The sequence below is a fragment of the Mobula birostris genome, chromosome 13, assembly GCF_030028105.1.
Source record: "Mobula birostris isolate sMobBir1 chromosome 13, sMobBir1.hap1, whole genome shotgun sequence".
In the NCBI taxonomy this organism is placed as follows: domain Eukaryota; kingdom Metazoa; phylum Chordata; class Chondrichthyes; order Myliobatiformes; family Myliobatidae; genus Mobula; species Mobula birostris.
Window position 1 is genome coordinate 82,006,403 of NC_092382.1, and position 19,586 is coordinate 82,025,988.

The 19,586-nt window shown below is 43.4% G+C and overlaps 1 protein-coding gene across 2 annotated transcripts; it reads right to left on the minus strand.

Annotated features, from left to right (window-relative positions):
* Window positions 1–548: 548 nt before the first annotated feature.
* Window positions 549–16,201, minus strand: LOC140207052 (uncharacterized). 2 transcript variants are annotated; one of them, XR_011888474.1, is made up of 3 exons: window positions 16,148–16,201; window positions 4,363–5,728; window positions 549–1,138 (listed from the first exon to the last, which is right to left on the minus strand). XR_011888474.1 is itself a non-coding variant. In XM_072275375.1 (2 exons), exon 2 carries the CDS (start codon window positions 5,573–5,575, stop codon window positions 4,577–4,579), a length of 999 nt encoding a protein of 332 aa, XP_072131476.1. In that variant the 5' UTR covers window positions 5,576–5,728; window positions 16,148–16,201; the 3' UTR covers window positions 4,291–4,576. The 2 variants fall into 2 exon arrangements, 1 of the variants encoding a protein (XP_072131476.1); XM_072275375.1 differs by lacking the exon at window positions 549–1,138 and having other exon boundaries at window positions 4,291–5,728.
* Between the last annotated feature and the right edge of the window lie 3,385 nt (window positions 16,202–19,586).

Below are 19,586 nucleotides of genomic sequence, written 5' to 3' on the forward strand. Positions count from 1 at the left end.
CCCGCAGTCTGAGCAGGTGAATGGCCTCTCCCCAGTGTGAACTCGCTGGTGTCTCTGTAGGGTGGATGACTTGAGTGAATCCTTTCCCACAGACTGAGCAGGTGAACGGCTTCTCCCCAGTGTGAACTCGTTGGTGACTCTGTAGGTCGGATGACTGGGCAAATGTCTTCCCACAGACTGAGCAGGTGAACGGCCTCTCCCCGGTGTGAACCGACTGGTGTCTCCATAGGTCAGGTAATAAAGTGAATCCTTTCCCACAGTATGGGCAGGTGATCGGCTTCTCCCCAGTGTGAACTCGCTGGTGTGCCAGCAGATCAGATGAACGAGTGAATCCCTTCCCACAGTCTGAGCAGGTGAACGGCTTCTCCCCAGTGTGAACTCGCTGGTGTGCCAGCAGTCCCAATGACTGAGTGAATCCCTTCCCACAGTCTGAGCAGGTGAACGGCCTCTTTCCAGTATGAACTCGCTGGTGACTCTGTAGGTGATGTAATAAAGTGAATCCCTTTCCACAGTCCGAGCAGGTGAACGTTCTCTCTCCAGTGTGAACACGCTGGGGTACCAATAGTCCAGATGACTGAGTGAATCCCTTCCCACAGTCTGAGCAGGTGAACGGCCTCTCTCCAGTGTGAACTCGCTGATGACTCTATAGGGTGGATGACTTAGTGAATCCCTTTCCACAGTCTGAGCAGGTGAACGGCTGCTCCCCGGTGTGAACTCGCTCGTGTGCCATTAGGTCAGATGACCGAAGTGAATCCTTCCCCACAAATTCAGCAGATGACCAGCCTTTGCCCAGTTAGAACTGACTGGTGTGTCCACAGGTTGGAAGACCAACTGAATCCCTTCTCACGCACAGAACAGGCAAATGGCCTTGCTCAGTGTGAACTTACTGATGTACCTTCAGTTGAGATGAACGAGTGAATCCATTCCCACAGTCTGAGCAGGGGAATGGCCTCTCCCCTATGTAAACTGACGGACGTGCCAGTTGGTCAGATGATCGAGTGAATCCCTCCCCACAGTCTGAGCAGGAAGGATGATCGAGTGAATCCCTTGCTCCACTTCTTAAATATCTGGCCAAAGGCAGCAAAACTGGCGTGCTGTGTTCGAGATTCCCGGAGACAAATTTCTAGTCATTTTTAACCTGTAAAAAGATTTACAAAATCCATCAATGGCTGAAGGACAACATTTCAGATGAGATCACTTCAGTCGCTAATGCGTGAACTGACATCACACTGTTACAGTGAGGTTCAACCCAAGTTGGAGAGAGAAATCATCTTCTAACTGGGCACAGTGCTGGTATCTGAAATGACCATCAAACTCTCTTATGCTCTTCCTGTCTCTATAGGAATGGGGCATTTCTGCCATCTCCAATCTGTCACCTGGCTCAGTTTGACTCTCTCCATTGGTATTATTCCCTGTTCCCACTGAGCTGCATCGGTTCCTGGCCCCAGTAACTGAAACATTCTCACACAAATAGCCCTTGTTGACGTGCAGCTGGGATTTTCTTGTATGTACTATTAATTTAAAGTGCCACAGTTTTAACGCCATGTAAATATCTCCTACTCAGATGTATGGTTGGTCTGCACAGCTGTTAAAAGGAATTAGAGTGAATATTAGTATTATTTAAGGTTCTTGTCAGAGTCATTGAAAAGTACAACACAGAAACAGACTCTTTGGCCCATCTAGTTGGTGCCAAGCTATTTAAACTTTCTACTCCCATACCCCTACCATCCAGGTACCTATACAAACCCTTAACATGTTGCAATCGAGCTCGCATGCACCATTTGTGCTGGCTGCTCTCTCCACACCCAGATGACCGTCTGTGTTAAGAAGTTTCCCCTCATTTTCCCCTTAACATTTCACCTTTCACCCTTAACCCATGGCCTCTGGTTATAGTCCTACCCAATCTCAGTGGTAAAAGCCAGCTTGCATTTACCCTATCTATACCCCTCTTAATTGTGGTTTACCTCCAGCAAATCTCCCCTCAATCTTCGATGTTCCAAGGAATAAAGTCCTGACCTGTTCAATCTTTCCTTATAACCCAAGTCCTCCAGACCTGACAACATCGTTGTGAATTTTCTCTGAACTCTTTCAAACTCTTTTACATCTTTCCTGTAGGTTGGTGACCAAAACTGCACACAATACTACAAATTAGGTCTCACCAATGTCTTGTACAACATCAACATAACATCCATCTCCTGTACTCAGTACATTGGTTTATGAAGGCCAATGTGCCAAAATCTTTCTTTCCGTCCCTATCCACCTGTGACACCAGTGTCAGTGAAATATAGACCTGCATTCCCAGATCCCTTTCTTCAACAACACTCCTCAGTGCCCTACCAGTCACTGTGTAAGACCTACACTGGTAGGTCCTACCAAAGTACAATACTTCGCACTTGTCTGCATTAAATTCTTTTTTCCATTTCTCAAGCCATTTTTCCAGCTGGTCCAGTTCACACTGCAAGCCGTGATAGTCTTCCCGCAGTCCGCTGAATCCCCAGTCTTGGTTTCATCCATAAATCTGCTGATCCAGCTAACCATGTTATCATCCCGATATCTGAAACAGATGACAAACAACAACAGATCCAGCACTGATCCCTGTGGCACACCACTAGTCACAGTCCTCTGGTCAGAGAGGCAACCATCTGCTACCACACTCTGGCTTCTCCCAAAACCAGTGTCTCATTCAGTTTACTATCTGATCTTGAGTGCTGACTGACTGAATCTTCTTGACCAACCTCCCATATGAGACTTTAACTTCACTGTCTTGCCTTCATCCACTTTCCTGATAACATTCTCGAGAGACTCTATAAGATTGGTTAGACATGACCTACCATGCACAAAGCCATGCTGCCTATCCTTAATCAGAACACATCTATTCAAATACTTATATATACGGTTTCTGCACATATGTTCCAATAACTTTCCCACTACTGATGTCAAGCTCACCAATGTAAGATTTCCTCGTTTATTTTTAGAGCCTTTTTTGAACAGTGGAACAACATTGGCTATCCTTCAATCCTCCAGTCCATCACCTGTCACTGAGAATGATTTAAATATCTGTGCTTGGGCCCCGACAGTTTCTGCACTTGTCTTCCGCAGAGTCCCAGGGAACAACTTGTCAAACCCTGGGGATTTATCTACGTTAATTTGCCTTAAGGCAGCAAACACCTCCACTTCTGTTACCTGTACAGGGTCCATGAAGTTGATCCTGCTTTGCCTCACCTCTATAAGACTCTGTGACCATCTCCTGAGTAAATACAGATGCAAAAATAATATTTAAATTCTCCCCCATCTATTTTGTCTCCTCATATGGATTACCATTCTGATCTTCCAGAGGACTATTTTTTTTCCCGTGCAGTCTTTTTGCTCTTAACATATCTGCAGAATCCCTGAGGATTCTCCTTCACCTTGTCTGCTGGGACAACTTCATGCCTTCTTTTATTTCTTTCGTAAGTGTTCACTTGAATTTCCTGTATTTCATAAGTACCCCATTTGTTCCTATTTACCTGTATCTGGTATGCACCTCCTTTTTATTGATCTGGGAGATGACAGCCAAAGGGGTGACAGAGCTGCACGGTGGGAGGTGGGGGTAGGGGGGTTAAACTGAAGTTGCAGGGAGAATGGGAGCCTGAATAACAGAACAGATAGTGAAGGAGTTGTGGAGATAGATGTTGCTCATTCCTCAGACAAAGTCAGGAATGAAAACGTTGAGCATGGTGCAGTGAATATGCTGAGCCCTGTATATTTCAATATAAGGAGCAGCGTAGGAAAAGCTGATCTGTTCAGTACATCGATCAACACCTGCAATTATGACACTAGGATCTGGCAACTGTGGACTGGGACAACAACAGACAGGATCTCCCAGTAGCCACCCACCTCAACTCTGCTTCTCACTCCCATTCAGATATGTCCATATATGGCCTCCTCTACTGCCATGATGAGGCTAAACTCAGGTTGGAGGAGTAACACCTCATATAACGTCTAGGTAGTCTCCAGCCCCTTGGTACGAACATAGAATCCTCCAACTTCCTATAATTCCGTCCTCCTCCTTTCCTCTATCCCTATGTCACTCTGCCCCTTCCCACAGCTGCCCACCACCTCCCTCATGGTTCCACCTCCTTCCACTATCCATTGTGTTTTCCCCTATTCCTTCCTCACCTTTCCTGCCTATCCCATCCCTGCTTCCCCTTCCCCACCCCTTTATCTTTCCCCTTACTGGTTTTTCACCTGGAACCTACCAGCCTTCGCTTTCCCACCCTCCCCCCACCTTCTTTATAGGGCTTCTGCCCCTTCCCTCTACAGTCCTGATGAAGGGTTCCGGCCCGAAACGTCGGCCGATCTTTTCCATGGATGCTGCCCGACCTGCTGAGTTCCTCCAGCGCGTTGTGGGTGTTGCTTTGACCCCAGCATCTGCAGATTATTTTGTGTTGACAAATATCCAGCATGCAGCTTATTGAAACCTTCTCCATAGTGTGAACCCGGTAGTGTATCACAAGTTTAGATTACTGAGTGAATCCCTTCCCACATTCACAGCAGGTGAACGGCCTCTCCCCAGTGTGAACTCAATGATACACATTCAGCTGAGATGACTGAGAGAATCTCTTCCCAAAGTGATCGGCCTCTCTCCAGTGTGAACTCGCTGGTGTCTTTGTAGGTTGGATGACCGAGAGAATCTCTTCCCACAGACTGAGCAAGTGAACAGCCTCTCCCCAGTGTGAACTCGCAGGTGTCTTTGTAGGTTGGATGACCGAGAGAATCTCTTCCCACAGACTGAGCAAGTGAACAGCCTCTCCCCAGTGTGAACTCGCTGGTGTCTTTGTAGGTTGGATGCATGAGTGAATGTCTTCCCACAGTCTGAGCAGGTGAACGGCCTCTCCCCGGTGTGAACTCGCTGATGTGCCCGCAGATCAGATGACCGAATGAAGCCTTTCCCACAGTCTGAGCAGGTGAATGGCCACTCCCCGGTGTGAACTGACTGGTGTGCCAGTAGCTCAGATGACTGAGTGAATCCTTTCCCACATTCTGAGCAGGTGAACCTCCACTCCCCAGTGTGAACTGACTGGTGTGCCAATAGGGTGGATGACTGAGTGAATCCCTTTCCACAGTCTGAGCAGGTGAATGGCTTCTCCCCAGTGTGAACTCGTTGGTGACTCTGTAGGTTGGATAACTGAGTGAATGTCTTCCCACAGTCTGAACAGGTGAACGGCCTCTCCCCTTTGTGAACTGACTGGTGTCTTAGTAGGTGAGATGCCTGTGTGAATCCTTTCCCACAGTCTGAGCAGGTGAACAGCTTCTCCCCAGTGTGAACTCGCTGGTGACTCTGTAGGTTAGATGATCGAGTGAATTCCTTTCCACAGTCTGAGCAGGTGAACGGCTTCTCCCCAGTGTGAACTCGATGGTGTCTCTGTAGGTTGGATGACTGAGTGAATCTCTTCCCACAGACTGAGCAGGTGAAATCCCTCACTGCATTGTGAACTGACTGGTGACTCAGTAGGTGAGATGATTTAGTGAATCCCTTCCCACAGTCTGAGCAGATGAATGGCCTTTCCCCAGTGTGAACTTGCTGGTGAGCCATTAGTCAAACGACCGAGTGAATCCCTCCCCACAGTGCGAGCAGGAAGGATGGTCGATTGAATCCCTTGCTCCACTTCTTAAATACAAAGACAGAGACAGCAAAACTGGTGTGTTGTGTTTGAATTCGCAGACAAATTCCTCGTCGTTTTTTAAGCTGTAAAAAGATTTACAAAATCCATCAATGGGTGAAGGACAACATTTCAGATGAGATCACTATTGTTTGCCAAAGTGTGATCTGACATCACACTGTTACAGTGAGGTTCAACCCAAGTTGGAGAGAGAAATTATCTTGTAACTGGGCACAGTGCTGGTATCTGGAATACCCATCAAACTCTCTGATGCTCTTCCTGTCGCTATAAGAATGGGGCATTTCTGCCATCTCCAATCTGTCACCTGGCTCAGTTTGACTCTCTCCATTGGTATTACTCCCTGTTCCCACTGAGGCTGCATGGGTTCCTGGCCCCACAGTAACTGAAACACTCTCACACAAATAGCCTTTGTTGACGTGCAGCTGGGATTTTCTTTTATGTTCTGTTAATTTAAAGTGCTGCTGTTTTAATGCCATGTAAGTATCTCCTACTCAGATGTATGGTTGGTCTGCACAGCTGTTAAAATGAATCCGAGGGACTGTTAGTATTATCTAAGGTTCTTGTCACAGAGTCACAGAAAAGGACAACACAGAAACAGGCCCTTTGGCCCATCTAGTTTTTACTGAACTATTTAAACTATCTACTCCTGTACCCCTACCATCCAGGTACCTATACAAACCTCTTAAATGTTGAAATTGAGCTCGCATGCACCACTTGAGCTGGCTGCTCATTCCACACCCGGATGACCGTCTGTGTGAAGAAGTTTTCCCTCACGTTCCCCTCAATGTTTCACCTTTTACCCCTAACCCTACAATGTGGGGAGGAGAAGATGGCGGCGTGACGGCAGTGTGTGGCCACTTCGGTGGTGATGGCTGTTATCTGTCAAGTAGGGGACCGTGCACAATTCTGATTTGATGGAGACGGACGTGAGAGTACGGAGAAACATCTGGAAAACTTCTGAAATGCCCGCTTCGCTGCCGCTGCTACTGTGTGGTAACCGGAATCTACGGAGCAGAAGGCCCCGAAGTCCTCGGCTCTGTGTGTTTCAGTGGCCAGGGCGAGGTCGAAGGCGTTCGGGAGGCTGTATCGGAGAGGCGGGTCGGAAGCTCAAAGTTTTCGGACGGATGGACTCAGTGTCGGCTGTGGTCGGCTGCTTCCAAGGCATCGGCAAGTTGACGGTGCCTGGAGGTTTATGGCAGGGAGTTTCTCCCTTTTGCCGCCTGCTTTCAGGGACTCGGGGACTTTTGAGAATTTATTTACCGTGCCCATGGTTTGTTCCTCATCAAACTATGGCATTGCTTTGCACTGCTGTAACTATATGTTATAATTATGTGGTTCTGTCAGTGTTAGTCTTTGGTTTGTCCTGTTTTCTGTGATATCACTCTGGAGAAACATTGTATCATTTCTTAATGCATGTATGCATTTCTAAATGACAATAAAAGAGGACTGAGTGTTCTCATAATCTAATCTAACGCATGGTCTCTGGTTGTCGTCCCATCCAATCTCAGTGTAAAAGCCAGCTTGCAATAACCCTATCTATAGGAAATCTGCATCAGGCAGAAAATGGTGTTGTGTAAACTGATGGGACTGAAGGCTGATAAATCCCCAGGGCCTGATGGTCTGCATCCCAGGGTACTTAAGGAGGTGGCTCTGGAAATTGTGGATGCATTGGTAATAATTTTCCAATGTTCTATAGATTCAGGATCAGTTCCTGCGGATTGGAGGGTAGCTAATGTTATCCCACTTTTTAAGGAAGGAGGGAGAGAGAAAACAGGCAATTATAGACCAGTTAGTCTGACATCAGTGGTGGGGAAGATGCTGGAATCAGTTATAAAAGATGAAATAGCGGCATATTTGGATAGCAGCAGCAGGATGGGTCTGAGTCAGCATGGATTTACGAAGGGGAAATCATGCTTGACTAAGCTTCTGGAATTTTTTGAGAATGTAACTATGAAAATGGACATGGGAAAGCCAGTAGATGTAGTGTAACTGGACTTTCAGAAAGCCTTTGATAAGGTCCCACATAGGAGGTTAGTGTGCAAAATTACAGAAAATTGTATTGAGGGTAGGGTACTGACATGGATAGAAAATTGGTTGGCAGACAGGAACCAAAGAGTAGGGATTAATGGGTCCTTTTCAGAATGGCAGGCAGTGACTAGTGGGGTACCGCAAGGCTCGGTGCTGGGACCACAGCTATTTACAATATACATTAATGATTTAGATGAAGGGATTAAAAGTAACATTAGCAAATTTGCAGATGACACAAAGCTGGGTGGCAGTGTGAAATGTGAGGAGGAGGTTATGAGAATGCAGGGTGACTTGGACAGGTTGGGTGAGTGGGCAGATGCATGGCAATGCAGTTTAATGTGGATAAATGTGAGGTTATCCACTTTGGTGGCAAGAACAGGAAGGCAGATTACTATCTGAATGGTGTCAAGTTAGGAAAAGGGGAAGTACAACGAGATCTAGGTGTCCTTGTTCGTCAGTCAATGAAAGTAAGCATGCAGGTACAGCAGGCAGTGAAGAAAGCTAATGGCATGTTGGCCTTCATAACAAGGGGAGTTGAGTATAGGAGCAAAGAGGTCCTTCTGCAGTTGTACAGGGCCCTGGTGAGACCACACCTGGAGTATTGTGTACAGTTTTGGTCTCCAAATTTGAGAAAGGACATTATAACTATTGAGGGAGTGCAGGGTAGGTTCACAAGGTTAATTCCCGGGATGGGGGGTACTGTCATATGTTGAAAGATTGGAGCGATTGGGGTTGTATACACTGGAATTTAGAAGGATGAGAGGGGATCTGATCAAAACATATAAGATTATTAAGGGATTAAACACGCTAGAGGCAGGAAACATGTTCCCGATGTTGGGGGAGTCCAGAACCAGAGGCCACAGTTTAAGAATAAGGGGTAGACAATTTAGAACGGAGTTGAGGAAAAACTTTTTCACACCGAGGGTTGTGGCTTTGTAGAATGCTCTGCTTCAGAAGGCAGTGGAGGCCAATGCTCTGGATTCTTTCAAGAAAGAGTTAGATAGAGCTCTTAAAAATAACGGAGTGAAGGGATATGGGGAGAAGGCAGGAAAAGGGTACTGATTGTGGATGATCAGCCATGATCACGGTGAATGGTGGTGCTGGCTCGAAGGGCTGAATGGCCTACTCTTGCACCTATTGTCTATAACACTCATAATTGTGGTATACCTCCATCAAATCTCACATTAATCTTCTACATTCCAAGGAATAAAGTCCTGACCTGTTCAATCTCTCCTTGTAACCCAAGTCCTCCAGACCTGGCAACATACTTGCAAATTTTCTGCGAAATCTTTCATACTCTTTTACATCTTTCCTGCAGATTGGTGACCAAAAATGCACACAATACTTCAAATTAGGCCTCACCATTGTCTTGTACAAGGTCAAGACAACATCCATCTCCTGTATTCAGTACTTTGGTTTATGAATGCCAATGTGCCAAAATCTTTCTTTCCGTCCGTATCCACCTGTGACACCAGTGTCAGTGAAATATAGACCTGTATTCCAAGATCCCTTTCTTCTACAACACTCCTCAGTGCCCTACCAGTCACTGTGTAAAACCTACACTTGCAGATCCTACCAAAGTTCAACACCTCGCACTTGTCTGCATTAAATTCTTTTTTCCATTTCTCAAGCCATTTTTCCAGCTGGTCCAGTTCGCACTGCAAGCCATGATAGTCTTCTCGCAGTCCACTGAATCCCCAGTCTTGGTTTCATCCATAAATTTGCTGATCCAGCTAACCACGTTATCATCCAGATTACTGATATGGATGACAAACAACAACAGATCCAGCACTGATCCCTGTGGCACACCACTAGTCACAGGCCTCTGGTCAGAGAGGCAACCATCTGCTACCACACTCCAGCTTCTCCCAAAACCAGTGTCTCATCCAATTGGTATGCACCCCCTTTTTATTGATCTGAGAGATGAAAGCCAAAGGGGTGATAGAGCTGCATGGTGGGAGGTGGGGGTAGGGGTGGGGGGTTAAAAAGAGGATGCTGTCTAAGTTGCATGCCATCTTGGTCAATGTATCCATTCCACTACATAATGTACTGGGTGGGCACAGGAGTACATTCAGCCAGAGACTCATTCCACCGAGATGCAGCACAGAGCGTCATAGGAAGTCATTCCTGCCTGTGGCCATCAAACTTTACAACTCCTCCCTTGGAGGGTCAGACACCCTGAGCCAATAGGCTGGTCCTGGACTTATAATTTACTGGCATAATTTACATATTACTATTTAACTATTTATTTCTATTTTCTATTACTATTCTATTACTATTATTATTTCTATGACTATTACTATTTACTAATAGTAATATTACTATTACTATTTCCATTACTATTTATTATTTATGGTGCAACTGTAACAAAAACCAATTTCCCCCGGGATCAATAAAGTATGACTATGACTAAACTAAAGTTGACAGGGGGAATGGGAGCCTGAATAACAGAACAGATAGTGGAGGGGTTGTGGAGACAGATGTTGTTCAGTCCTCAGACAAAGTCAGGAATGAAAAAGTTGAGCATGGTGCAGTGAATATGCTGAGTCCTGTATATTTCAATACCAGGAGCAGCGTAGGAAAGGCGGATGTGTTCAAGGCATGGATCAACACCTGGAATTATGACACTGGGATCTGGCAACTGTGGACTGGGACAGGCTGCTTTATGGCAAAGGTGTGCTTGGTAAATTGAGGCCTTCAAAGCAAAATTTTGGAAGTAGAAAGCGAGTATGTGCTTGTCAGAATAAAAGGTAAAGATTAGAAACTGTAGGGATCCTTGGTTTTCAAGAGATATTGAGACCCTGGTGAAGCACAAAATGGAGTTGCATAACAGGGAAAGGCAGGCAGGTTCTTATGGAGTATAAGAAATGCAAGGAAACACATAGGAAATAAATCAGGATGTCTAAATAAGGCATGAGGTTGCCCTCACAGAAAAGATGAAGGATAACCCTCAAGGATTCTAGAGATAGATTAAGATCAAATGTATTGCAAGGGACAAAGTTGGTCCTCTGGAAGACCAGAATGGTAATTCATGTTTGAAACCAAAGCAGATGGGGAAGATCATCTCTATTACTCAGGCGATGGACACGGAGTCTATCGAAGTGTGGGAAACAGCATTAACATTGTGGACCCTGTACAGATTGAAGAAGAGGAGATGTTTGCTATCATGAGGCAGATTAGGGTGGATAAATCTCCAGGGCATGACAAGGTGCTCCCTCGGACCCTACGGGAGGTAAGTGTAGAAATTGTCAGGGCCCCTAGCAGAGATAATTAAATCATCGTTGGTGACAGGAGGAGGTACCAGAGGATTGGAGAACAGCCAATCTTGTTTCGCTGTTTGACATAGAACATAGAAATCTACAACATATTACAGAGCCTTCAGCCCACAAAGTTGTGCCGACCGTGTAACCTACTCTAGAAGCTGCGTAAAATTTCCCTAGCACGTAGACCTCTACTTTTCTAAGCTTCATGTACCTATCCAAAAGTCTCTTAAAAGACCCTATTGTATCCACCTCTACCGCCATCGCTGGCAGTGCATTCCATGCACCCACCACTCTCTGTGGAAAAACTTACCCCTGACATCCCCTTGGTACACATTTTCAAGCACCTTAAATCTGTGTCCCCTCGTGTTAGCCATTTGAGCCCTGGGAAAAAGTCTCTGGCTATCCACATGATCAATGCCCCTCATCATCTTATACATGTGAAAAAGACTCTGATTAATTATACATTGCTTTGAGGATTTGTTGGAAGTATACACAATTATGAGGGTACAGATAGGGTGAATGCAAGTAGCTTTTTCCACAGAGATTGGGTGGGATGACAACCAGAAGTCATGGGTAAGTGGGGAAGGTGAAAATTCAAGGGGAACCTGTGGAAAAACTCTTCACTGAAATTGTTGTGAGAGTGTGGAATGAGATGCCAGCACAAGTGGCTCGTGCCAGCTGAATTTGACCATTTAAGAGAAGTTTGGATGGGTACCTGGATGGTAGGGGTATGGAGGGCTGTGGTCCCAGTGCGGGATGTTGCATTAGAGAGTTTAAATATTTTCAGCATTGTCTCGATGGGCTGAATGACCTGTTTAACAGAACTTTTCCATGTTTCTTTGACAGAGAAGCTGGCCAAACTTGATTGGAAGGGGAGACTGGTAGGAATGACGATGAAGCAGTAATGGCTGAAGTTTCTGGGAGCAATTCAGGAGCTGAGTGATCGATACATCCCAAAGAAGTGGAAGCATTGGATAGGCAGGAGGACACAAATGAGAAGCCAAAGCCAACATAAAAGCCAAAGAGAGGGCAAATAATAGAACAAAAACTATTGGAAAGTTTTTAAAACTAACAGAAGACAACTAAAAAAAAATCAGATATGCTCAGGGCATTGAATTATGATTTGTAGTCATTAATGAGTCTTGGTAGCACCCAACAGTCTGAGGCATTTAGAGGAACAAAATATCCGGGGCCTCAATATCTCTAGAAAACCAAGGTTCCCTGCACCAGTTGCCTTTCAACTTTTAATTTGACAGGCACATACAAACGCTACACATTCAAAATTCCACTTCTGAAGGACACCCACTTACCAAGTACTCCTTTGCCAGGAAACAGCCTGTCCCAATCCACACTTGTCAGATCCTTTCTGATACCATCAAAATTGACCTTTCTCCAATTTAGAATCTCAACCCGTGGTCCAGACCTCTCTTTTTCCATATTTACTTGGAATCTCATGGCATTATGATCACCAGACACCAAGTGTTCCCATACACTAATTTCTGTCACTAGCCCTGGATCATTTCCTAATAGCTTATTGCACACTTCTACGTTGGGAATTCTACATGCTGATTAAGGACACATTTGACAAACTCTACCCCAGCTAGACCTTTTACAGTATGGGAGACAGTCAATATTTGGAAAGTTATAATCACATCAGCATTTGTTTCTTGGCACAGTCTGCAATCTCTCTACAAATCTGTTCCTCTAGATCCTTTCTGATACCGTCAAAATTAACCTTTCTTCAATTTAGAATCTCAACTCATGGTCCAGACCTCTCTTTTTCCATACTTACTTTGAATCTCATAGTATTATGATTACTAATTTCTGTCACCAGCCCTGGATCATTCCCTGACAGCTTATTGAACACCTCGACATCAGGACTTCTATGTACTGATTAAGGGCACGTTTGACAAACTCTACCCCATCTAGTCCTTTTAAGTATGGGAGTCCCAGTCAGTATATGGAAAATTATAATCACTGACTGAATCAACCTTTGTTTCTTGGCATGGTCTGTGATCTCTCTACAAATTTGTTCCTCTAAATCCCTCAGACCGTTGGGTGCAAGCAGGTCCCAGTAATGGCGACAATATCATGTTTCCATGCCCTGAGCTCATCTGGTTTTCCAATGATGCTTCCTGCATTGTGATATACACAGCTCAGCACATTCATCACACCATGCTCAACCTTTTGATTGCTGAAGAATTTGTCTGAACAACACCTGTCTGGGTGTCAAGAAAGCAACCTCTCCCTCAATGTCACAAAAACAAAGGAAGTGGTTGTGTACTACAGCAGGGGTCCCCGACCTTTTTTGCACCGCGGACCGTTTAATATTGACAATATTCTTGCGGACCGGCCGACCTGAGGGCGGTGGGTAGTGTTCGAGTAGGGTTAAACTCACCTCAGCATGTCTTTTACAGTTAGGGTTGCCGACTCTCTCACTCCCAAATAAGGGACAAAAGTAGCAGTCAAATATGGGTCACTTGTGTTTACCCTGAGAAAGACTACAATGACCATGAAGCCTTGCGTTGGCACTGTGTGTGCATGCGCGTACGTGCCGATTTTTTTTCCCGCAAATCGGCTTTGGCTTAATCTTCCTGAATACACTGTACATACATTATTTTCATCTTATATAGGCTGTGTACTTATCATATCATTCCTGCTTTTACTACATTTGTACATGTTAGTGTTATTTTAGGTTTTATATGTTACTTGGTATGATTTGGTAGGTTAATTTTTGGGTCTGGGAATGCTCATAAATTTTTCCCATTAATGGTAACTGCTTCTTTGCTTCACGCCATTTCAGCATGAATCGTTTCATAGGAACACTCTACCTTAGCGGGGGAAATATGGGACAATCCGTATGCGACAAACCAACTTAGCCCAATATACGAGATGTCCCAGCAAATAAGGGACAGTTAACAACCCAATGTTCAAGTTCAACAGTGCGTGACAGGGAATGAGGAAAGGTGCAGCTGACTCATATCGTTTCCTCCCGGCCCTGTAGCACATGCTTTGCGGCCCGGTGGTTGGGGACGGCTGTACAGCAGAAGGAATGGAGACAGGCTGATCACTATTGACATCAATGGATCTGGGGTTGAGAGAGTGAACAGCTTTAAATTCCTCGGCATAAACACCACTGAGGATCTCATGTGGTCTGTACATACCGGCTGTGTGATATGTGGCTGTGCGCCTCTTTCACCTCAGATGCTTGAGGAAGTCTAGTATCGGTCCCAAATCCTAAGAACTTTCTACAGGGGCACAATTGAGAGCATCCTGACTGGCTGCATCACTGCCTGGTGTGGGAACTGTACTTCCCTCAATCACAGGAACCTGCAGAGAGTGGTGCGGATAGCCCAGCGCATCTGTAGATGTGAACTTTCCATTATTCAGGACATTTACAAAGACAGGTGCGTAAAAAGGCCCGAAGGATCATTGGGGACCCGAGTCACCCCAACCACAAACTGTTCCAGCTGTTACCATCCAGGAAACGGTACCGCAGCATAAAAGCCAGGCCCAACAGGTTCCGGGACAGCTTCTTCCCCCAGGCGATCAGACTGATTAATTCATACTGATGCAATTGTACTTCTGTGTTATAATGACTGTCCCATGTACAAACGATATATTATAAATTACATATTGCACATTTAGATGGAGAAGTAATGTAAAGATTTCTACTCCTCATGTATATTAAGGATACAAGTCATTTCAATTCGCCCCCTCTGCTATCTGTTCTGGCATTCTGACTCCAATCCCCTCTGAAACTTTAATTTATCCTCCCCCCACCACCACACACTAGCACTAGCAAGCCTTACCACGAGGATATTTGATCTCTGCTAGTTTTAATTCCCGAACTAATGAATCCCCTATCAGCCCTTTGACATTCCTCTGCTTGGTAATCCCCCCTAACAGTTTCTAAAGTGTTGTTGTGTGTGATGGCCACACGAGTACTCTGCGATGGCTATTTAACCTCATTCCCCTTCCAGTTTCCTGTGTCCTGCACCTTGGGTGTAACTCACCTCTCTTTATGTCATATCTATCCCAGATGATCTGGAATTCATCGATTTCCAGCTCCAACTCCCTAACGTGTAGGGTTACAAGCTGCAGCTGGATGCACATCTTGTAAGTGAGGGTGTCAAGGACACTGGAAGTTTTCCCACTTTCCCATCAATGTCCCCTCTAATTTGTAATGATCGGTGTGCCGAAAAATCTTGTGCTGTGCAATTTTTGCCCAGTGATAACAACATGTGCACACTGAATTTTAAATAGAGAGGTATTTATTTTAACAGCCAGCAAATCACTGTTAATAAGGTATCCACTGGGTTTGATCAAGTTCATCTGCACTCTCACACAAGCTACATAGCAGGCCTGTAGAGGGTGATGAAGGATTTTCTCACTCCAGCTTTTGCACACCGTCCATATCTGATTTGCTTGCTAAATGACACTTTAAAAAGTCAGATTTCCAAATATCACTCCACTTCCTCCCACTTGCAAATTCTCCAGCAACTTTTGCATTGCCACAATACACACAGATAATACCAGTTTCTGTATTGTACATAAATATTTCCCCTGAACCCTCCCCCAGGTGACTGATGACCAATGAATATGAACGGAAGGGCAGTAGTCTGGCACATTTGTGATATGAAAGCTACTTGTTGCTCATTACAAAAGTGTTTGATATCATTATGTACCCAGACAGAATGGGTCAAAACATGTTCCCACAGGTAGAAAAGTCCAGAACAAGAGGGGGTAGAACAAGCAACACACACAAGATGCTGGAGGAACTCAGCAGGCCAGGAAGCATCTATGGAAAAGAGTACTAATGCTGAATTCCTCCAGCAATTTGTGTGTGTTGCTTGGATTTCCAGCATCTGCAGATTTTCCCTTGTTTGTGATTGGAGGCAGAACAAAGGTGATTTTCTTAACAGCTAATGTAAAAGATTTTGTTCCCTTTCTCCGAGTTCCCAATCCTTGCATTTAGACAGCTGGAGCTCAGCTCTGTCTGAGAGATCCATCGGTTCCCATTCCCTCATCAGCCGGAAGCTCCCCGGGGCCCGTGTACGGGTTGTGGGGCTGAGAGAGAGGGAAGAGAACAGGACTGTCCCGCGATTACGGCTCACGGTGTCCGGAGCTCACAGCAACTGTCCCGAGTACGGTGTTGAAAACCCCCACCCGCAGCCGGGGAATATCTCTTACCTGGAGCCGATTTCTCGCGGCCTTTGTGTACTGCGCGCATGCGCGATATTCGGGAACAGCCCGTATTCGATCGGCGCTTCAGCGACGGCGAAAATTACTGTGCAGAGCATTCTGGGTAATCACGGTGCCATTATAAGTTCCTGCAAGCACCAGTTCCATGTCCATACCTCAGGTTTTTTTTGTGTGTAGAAAACTCAGCAGCTCTTTTAATGCAGAAAGCAGCTCCCATAATCAATGCAGTTAATAGCATCAAACTTTCCGCGTGCCTAATGCCAAAGTAGAACCTTCTTACAAATGCAGGTATGAAACACAAGAGATTCTGCTGTTGGTGGAAATGTGGATACACGCACACAAAATGCTGGAGGAACTCTGCAGTTCAGGCAGCAACTAAGCAGAGGGGTACACAGTCTAGGCATGCTGAAGGGGCTCGGCCTAAACGTTGTCTATTTATTCCTCTCCACATTTGCGGCCTGATCTGTTGATTTGCTCCAGTATTTTGCAGAAATTAACCACCTTTTTTTTTCAATCAAACAGTTTCAGAATGTTTCTGATCTTTCATTTGAGCCACATCCTGCTGGTCTGATTCCTCTTCCTCCTCCTCCTTGTAAACTCTAGTTCCCATCTCTTTCTGGAGCCCCAAAGCCCCAATTCAAGCTGGTAACTCTTTGGTTTCTGACTCTACAGCATCGAAGGTTCACTTGCTCGTCCGCTGTCAGACAATAGAGACACATTGCAGCTGCCTGAGGCACAGTCCTTTGAATGAGTGAAAATGACACAAAACGTTGAAAAGGGCGGGGAAGAAGGAGCTTAACCACCTTAGACCAGAGCCCTGAAGAACGTTAAAACCACAGTGAACTCATCGCTTTATTCAACCTGGAGAGATACCTGCAAGAAATTCTGTCTTTTCAAATCTTTTTATTGTTATATTATGCAAAAGAAATAACATGAGCACATTGAAGTAACAACACTTACAATGTCTCAAAAAAGACATTATCTTAAAGATTAGAAAAAAAAGTTTGTGATAACGAAAAAAAAACCTTCTAAGCAGAAAAAGTGAGAAAAAATAAGAACCCATTAGGTGTACAACCCCGGAGTCATGCGTCATACAAAAAGTTCCTAAAAATAAACAACAAACCGCCAGCAAGAAAAGAAAATATACTAAAAAATTTACAATTAGATCGTGGAAAAAAGATCTATCAATTAGCTCAAATGATAATAACGAGCAAACGAGCCCCATCTTTTCTCAAAATCAAATAAAGGTTCAAAGGTTCGACTTCTAATTTTCTCCAAACGAAGACAGAGCATCACTTGAGAGAACCATTGTGACAAAGTGGGAGCTGATGTATCACTTCAACAAAATGGCCCTCCTAGCTATCAATGTAACAAATGCAATAACGTGTTGGTCAGACACAGAAATACCATGAATATTTTGAGGAATTATTCCAAAAAGTACAGTTAATTTATTAGGTTGCAGATTGATTTTATGTGCTTTAGAAATTGTTGAAAAAAACGATTTCCAGAACTGTTCCAACATAGAACAAGACCAAAACATATGTGCCAGTGTAGCTATCTTAGTTTTACGTCTATCTCAATGACTATCAACATTAGAATAGATTTTAGAAAGTCTCTCCTTCGTCAAATGATAACGATGTACAATTTTAAATTGAAACAATGAATGGGTAGCACAAATGGAAGAAGAGTTAACCAACTTCAAAATCCGCATCCAATCCTCCATCGCAAAAGTCAAATTGAGTTCCTTTTCCCAATCCTGTTTAATATTAGATAAAGGACGTTTATCCCATTGTAATAATAAATTATAAATTCTTCCAATAGAACTCTTGATCAAAGGATTCATACTCATAATAGTATCTAACAGGTCAGCCTCCAATATGTAAGGAAAATTACTTAAATATTTTTGTAAAAAATGTCTAACTTGAAGGTATTGCAGAAAGTGTATGAAAGAGAATATTTATCAATTAATTGTTCAAAAGACATCAATATATCTTCTTTAAATAAATCCGAAAAAGAATTAATACCTTTATTTTCCCAAAGTAAAAAAAAATGGATCACTCAAAGAAGGCTTAAAAAAGTAATTTCGATAAATTAATCTACAAAGTTTAATTTTTTTTAAATTAAAAAAATTGCAGAACTGGAGCCAAGTTTGTAAAGAATACTTAATCACAGGATATAGGTTTAAATTAACAACTTTAGCTAATTGCATAGGTAAAGCAGCTCCTAATAACGAGGTTAAGTAAAACTGTTTTACAACTTTCAGTTCCAGGCCTACCCAAATTGGCCGATCACTCTTATCAACCCAATATAACCAAAAAGACACGTATCGCACATTAACAGTCCAATAATACATTCTTAGATTAGGCAAAGCAAGACCTCCATCCTTTTTCAATTTTTGTAAGTGATATTTACTAATTCTTTGTCTTTTATTATTCCAAATAAAAGATAAAATAATAGAATCAATCGGATCAAAAAACTTCCTAGTCAAAAATACAGGAATATTCTGAAATAAATCTAAAAATTTTTGTAAAATCATCATTTTAACTATATGAATACGACAAACAAGTGAAATTGTAAGTGGATCCCATCTACTAAATAAATACTTTATAGAGTCTACTAAAGGAACAAAATTGGCTTTATGAAGATCCTTATATTTTTTAGTAATTATAATACCTAAATATCTAAAAGAATCTGTGATTCCAAGTGGAGTATTATCATATATAGAGACAGAATCATTTAAAGGAAACAATTCACTTTTACTAAAATTTATTTTATATCCTGAAAAACCTCCAAATTCATTAAATAACTTTATCAAGGCAGGAATAGATTTGTTAGGATTAGATATGTAAACCAATAAAGCATCAACGTAAAAATAGATCTTATGCATGATCTCATTCACAAAAATTCCATGGATATTTTTAGCCTCACGAAGAGCAATAGCAAGGGGTTCTAATATTAAATTAAACAACAAAGGACTTAATGGACAGCCTTGCCTTGTCCCCCGTGAAAGCTGAAAAAAAGGAGACCTACAATTGTTAGTGACAATAGTAGCAATAGGGGCTTTATATATCATTTTAATCCAATTATTAAAATTAACACCAAAACTAAATTTCTCTAAAACATTGAATAAATATTTCCATTCCACTCGATCGAATGCTTTTTCAGCATCCAAAGATACAACACACTGTGTTTTAAAAGAGGATGAATATATGATGTTAAATAGTCTCCGAACATTTGAAAAAGAATAGCGACCCTTTATAAGGCCTGTTTGATCTTTAAAAATAATTTTACTCAAAATATTGTCCAACCGATTGGCCATTGTCTTTGACAAAATCTTAGCATCCACATTCGGTAATGAAATTGGTCTTTATGAAGTACAGTCAGTGGGATCTTTATCTTTTTTAAGAATTAAAGAAATAGAAGCCTC